The sequence below is a fragment of the Aegilops tauschii genome, chromosome 7 (genome assembly GCF_002575655.3).
Source record: "Aegilops tauschii subsp. strangulata cultivar AL8/78 chromosome 7, Aet v6.0, whole genome shotgun sequence".
NCBI classification, from domain to species: domain Eukaryota; kingdom Viridiplantae; phylum Streptophyta; class Magnoliopsida; order Poales; family Poaceae; genus Aegilops; species Aegilops tauschii.
The window spans coordinates 47352084-47357124 of NC_053041.3; the positions used below are offsets into that span (position 1 = coordinate 47352084).

The following is a 5041-nucleotide window of genomic DNA, read 5'->3' on the forward strand; positions in this document are numbered from 1 at the left end:
TCAAGACGCCAGTAGCAAAAAAATGGGTTGTTTCCAGCAAAATCCGAAGACATTAGTAGCAAAAAAAATGGTTGGTTGTAGCAAAAAAACAAATTGGTTGCAGCACCAGCGTCGGGCCGTGGGCACCACCGTCAGGCCGTGGTCACCACCGCCGTGGGATGGCCCCCATTGGTTGTAGCAAATCCCGTCATCGGTGGTAGAAGCTTTTTCTGTAAACGATTGAAACTTTTTTTGCACATACGATTTCAAAAGCTTTCTCTGTCGAACGGTTGCAACTTCGCTGATTGTGCAGAGTTTGGTTGTAGCTTTCTCTCTCGAAGGTTGAAGCTTTTTCCTCTACGGTAGAAGCTTTTCTGTAAACGATTGATACTTTTTTCGTTTTGAGCAGCGCCTGGGTGAAAGCTTCCTCTATCGTCAAGTTGAAGCTTTTTTCGTCAAAGGTTGTAGCATTTTCCGTAGACGGTTGTAGCTTCCCTCGATAGCACTGAAGGTTTGCAGCTTTTTGTATATACGGTTGAAGCTTTTCATATAGAGTTTGAAGCTTTTTTTTAGCGGTTGCAACACATGGGGGTCTGCGGCAGGTTCTGTAATGCCTCGCCTGCAGGTAGATGTGTGACACCGACGGCCGTGTGATCGCTGCCGCAGATCTAGAAGAGGGGGGGGAAGTGGGCGGATGGGGGGAGGGAGGAGGTGCGGAGGTCGTCCATGGCATTCTCGGCAGCAGCCGTGGTTTGGACGGCGCGGGGTTAGCGGAGAAGATGGGGAGAGGTTAGCGATGGGAGCCGCGTGGAGGGAGGAGGTGTGGATCTCGCCGGCGCGCGATCCGCCTCGTATCTCCGTCCACCTCTGGTAGCAGCTCGCCGGCGCATAGTCGACCGGAGCCGCGGGGCGCGCTCGGACGACGGGGGAGCAGCTGGGGAGCGAGAGAGCGGAAGAAGAAGGCAACCATAGCGAAGGGATAAGGTGGGGTCACGGTCTGTTCTGGCCACATGATGACTCCCAATCGAACGTCCCGCGCGCGACCGGCCCAATGTTCGGCCGGCGCGCCGGGTATAAACGTTTCCCCAAGATTAAGGTAGCCAGCCAGCGAGGAGGGTAGCCGCCAACATGGGCTGCGGCATGAGCCGCCTCCTCAAGGCCACCGTCGCTCTCGTCATACTCGTCCTTCTCTTCATGCCCGGGGCCATGGCAGCCGCCGCCGCAAGCTTCGACGCCTCCCGGACACAGCAGCTGCCCCTGCCGCACGGAGAAGTGCACGGGCCGGAGAGCGTCGCCTTCGACGCTCAGGGCCGAGGCCCGTACAGCGTATCCGACGGCCGTATCCTGAGGTGGAATGGGCCCAAGCTCGGCTGGACAACATAGGCCTACGGACCAGGCTACGACAGCGAAACGTGCACGACATCCAGGTTTGGCACGGAGGCGGACATAGAGAGCCGCTGCGGCCGCCCGCTTGGCCTGCGCTTCAACGAGAAAACGGCCGACCTCTACGTGGCCGATGCGTACAAAGGGCTTATGCGTGTGCCGCCCGGCGGTGGGGAGGCCACCGTGTTGGCCGACCAGATTGATGGCATGCCGTTGCGCTTCACCAACGGGGTTGACGTCGATCAAGTCACCAGTCAAGTCTACTTCACCCACAGCTCGATGAACTACGACAGGTCTGAACACGAGATGGTCACCAAGACGGGGGACTCCACGGGCCGCCTCATGATGTATGATCCACGAACATCGGACATCATCATGCTCCAACCTAGGATGACATACCCGAACGGTGTCTCGCTCAGCACCGACCGCACGCACCTCGTGGTCGCATCTACCGGCCCATGCAAGCTGCTGAGGCACTGGATAAGAGGGGTCGACGCGGGCAAGTCCGAGCCATTTGCCGACCTGCCGGGCTACCCAGATAATGTCAGGCCCGACAGGAAAGGAGGTTATTGGGTGGCGTTGCACCGTGAGAAGAATGAGTTGCCTTTTGGCCGTGATAGCCATCTTCTTGCTGTCAGGGTCGGGGCCGATGGGAAGATAGTCGAGCAGATGAGAGGGTCAAAGAAAGTCAGGCCAACCGAGATCATGGAAAGAGATGACGGCAAACTCTACCTGGGTTCGGTGGAGCTTCCTTATGTCGGCGTAGTAAAAAGGAAGTAGAGAGAAGTAGAGAATAGTATGTATAGGAGGGCTTTTAGTTTTTTATTATTCTTGCCGCTAAATGTAATGCTCTAGTTTCTTTTTGTATCAGGCAAACTATTGTAATCCTTATATTTATGATCAGACCATTTGTTTTTTGCTTCATTTTAATGTCCGGCATGATACTGATGTCGTTTACTGCCATGCGCTAGAGAGATGCAAACTTGAAGATATAGGATGGATTTAGTTTCTTATTATTCTTGCGGCTATATGTAATGCTCCAGTTTCTTTTTTATCAGGCAAACTATTTAATCCATATTTTTATTAGCAAACCATTTGTTTTTTGCTTCAATTTAATGTCAGCCAAGTAACCGATGACGCTTACTGCTATGCGCTAGAGAGATGCAAACTTGAAGAGACGGACGTAGGGCGTGTCAACGGAGCCGATCCACAGCAACCCGTTCCCCTCCACCACCTCGCTCACCGTGGAGTCGCTGAACCCCGCAGCGCCACGGCCACCCTGCCGTTCTTGACATCTCCGGTGACGACAACCCTGACGGCCCTCATGGAGTTCGCCATGGTACCGTTCTATTCCCACTGCTTTTTTCGGTTCAAGCCCACCCAGTACCCATCCCTGGTCTCCTCTGTCGGGGTGCACGTTGTCCGGGTACCGCGGCAGCTCGGCAAGCACCTCCGTTTCCCCCGCCGTGGGTGCGTGCAGCCAGTGACGAAGCAGCCTGCATGACAATGTCTTGGCGACAACGAGGTGCGTCCTGTCGGCGCTCACAGAGTCACAGCCATGCCGTTGGGGAAGGCCAGGCCGGACCTGAGCACGGTGACATTGCCGGTCCGCGGGTTGCACATCATTAGCCGCCCGGTAGTGTCACCGGTCAGCACTCCCTCGCTACAGGCATGCACAACCATATGATTAGCTACTTGTCTGGTTGTGAATGCCTGCATCTGCATGCACTACTCCTAGTACGAGCGAGTTGTCAATGCGCGTGAATTCACTAGAGCTCTTCTAAAAATCCATGCCCACCTTCCGCTCCGAAGCGAGTAGTGTTGGTGCTGCCTCTCGCAACACCTCCTCTTCTTCCTCACAAATTCGTTACAGGCATGCACAACCATATGATTAGCTTAATAATAGAATGACCAGAGAAAGAAAAATGCATGTACTACTACTCTACTAGCGAGTTGTAAATTACATTGGTTATACATGAGCAACGATGCTATACACACGACAATTGCCGAAAGATTTTTGGCCGACATCATATTTGGCTATGGTTTTATAAAATGCACCATGAATAAAGTGTGAAACACCATCAGTTATTAAATATCTAGGGACTCCAAACGCGGGAAAATAACTTCTTTAAGTATTTTAATAGAAGTGTTGTGATCAACACTACTAGTTGGAATAACTTCTACCCACTTAGCTACGTAATCAACAACGACCACAATATAAGTATAACTGTTCAAGGAAAGAAAATGTCCCATATAATCAAAGCACGCAATATCAAATAGTTCAATAACAAGTAAATAATTCATAGGCATTTCCTGACGTCTACAGATATTACCAATTCTTTGACATTCGTCGCAAGAAAGTACAAACTTATGTGTATCCTTGAAGAGAGCAGGCCAATAAAAACTAGATTGCAATACCTTATGTGCGGTTCTATCTCCAACACGGTGTCCTCCATACGCATCAGAGTGACACTTCTTTATGAGATGTTCTTGCTCATGCTCAGGTACACAACGTCTAGTAGCACCATCTACTCCTTCTTTATATAGATGTGAGTCATCCCAGAAGTAATGTATTAAATCAAAGAATAACTTTTTCTCTTGTTGATATGTGTAATTAGATGGTATATATTCAGCAAGAATGAAATTAGCATAATCTGCATAGCAAGGATTATCACTAGAAGAAGCATTTACGATAGCTAATTGCTCATCTGGAAAACTATCATCAACAGGCAGTGGGCCCTTCATGACCCACAAGTATAGGAGATCAATCGTAGTCCTTTCGATAAGTAAGTGTGTCGAATCCAACGAGGAGCAGAAGGAAATGACAAGTGGTTTTCAGCAAGGTAATTTCTGCAAGCACTGAAATTATCGGTAATAGGTAGTTTTATAGCAAGATAATTTGTAACAAGTAACAATAGTAACAATAAGTGCAGCAAGGTAGCCCAATCCTTTTTGTAGCAAAGGGCAGGCCGAAACGGTCTCTGATAATAAGTAAAATGTTCTCGAGGACACACGGGAATTTCATCTAGTCACGTTCATCATGTTGGTTTGATTCGCGTTCGCTACTTTGATAATTCGAGATGTGGGTGGACCGGTGTTTGGGTGTTGTTCTTACTTGAACAAGCCACCCACTTATCATTAACCCATCTCGCAAGCATCCGCAACTACGAAAAAAAGAATTAAGATAGGATCTAACCATAGCATTAAACATGTGGATCAAAATCAGCCCTGTACGGAATAGCACATAAACTAGGGTTCAAGCTTCTGTCACTCTAGCAACCCATCATCTAATAACTACTCCACAATGCATTTCCTTAGGCCCAAAGATGGTGAAGTGTCATGTAGTCGACATTCACATAACACCACTAAGGGAATCACAACATACATATCATCGAAATAGGAGAAAGATGCCACTATCTACTTTTATTATTCCCTTTGGTGTCTATCATACTGTCATTATCTACTTACGAGAGAGATGCCACTAGCGAACCTATGGCCCCAGGGACCATTCTCCTTTAATACTTGTGTATACACATTGATCTGTTATTTACTTTTATTATTTTGTTTTTCCACTGTACCATTATCTATCCACTATTTGCTTTTAATCTTCCAACTAGCAAGACGAGGGGATTGAAAACCCCCTTTCCAAGTTGTCACAAGGTTTTTATTTTGTTTGTGT

The 5041-nt window shown here is 48.8% G+C and overlaps 1 protein-coding gene and 1 pseudogene across 1 annotated transcript; one reads left to right on the top strand and one right to left on the bottom strand.

Moving 5' to 3' along the window:
• The first annotated feature begins 951 nt into the window (after positions 1-951).
• Positions 952-2190, top strand: LOC141028029 (protein STRICTOSIDINE SYNTHASE-LIKE 10-like; annotated as a pseudogene).
• Positions 2191-2515: 325 nt separating this feature from the next.
• LOC141026765 (protein STRICTOSIDINE SYNTHASE-LIKE 10-like) lies at positions 2516-2985 on the bottom strand. The gene is made up of 2 exons (XM_073503614.1): positions 2909-2985; positions 2516-2858 (listed from the first exon to the last, which is right to left on the bottom strand). The coding sequence occupies exons 1-2, from the start codon at positions 2983-2985 to the stop codon at positions 2516-2518; spliced, it is 420 nt and encodes a 139-aa protein (XP_073359715.1).
• Between the last annotated feature and the right edge of the window lie 2056 nt (positions 2986-5041).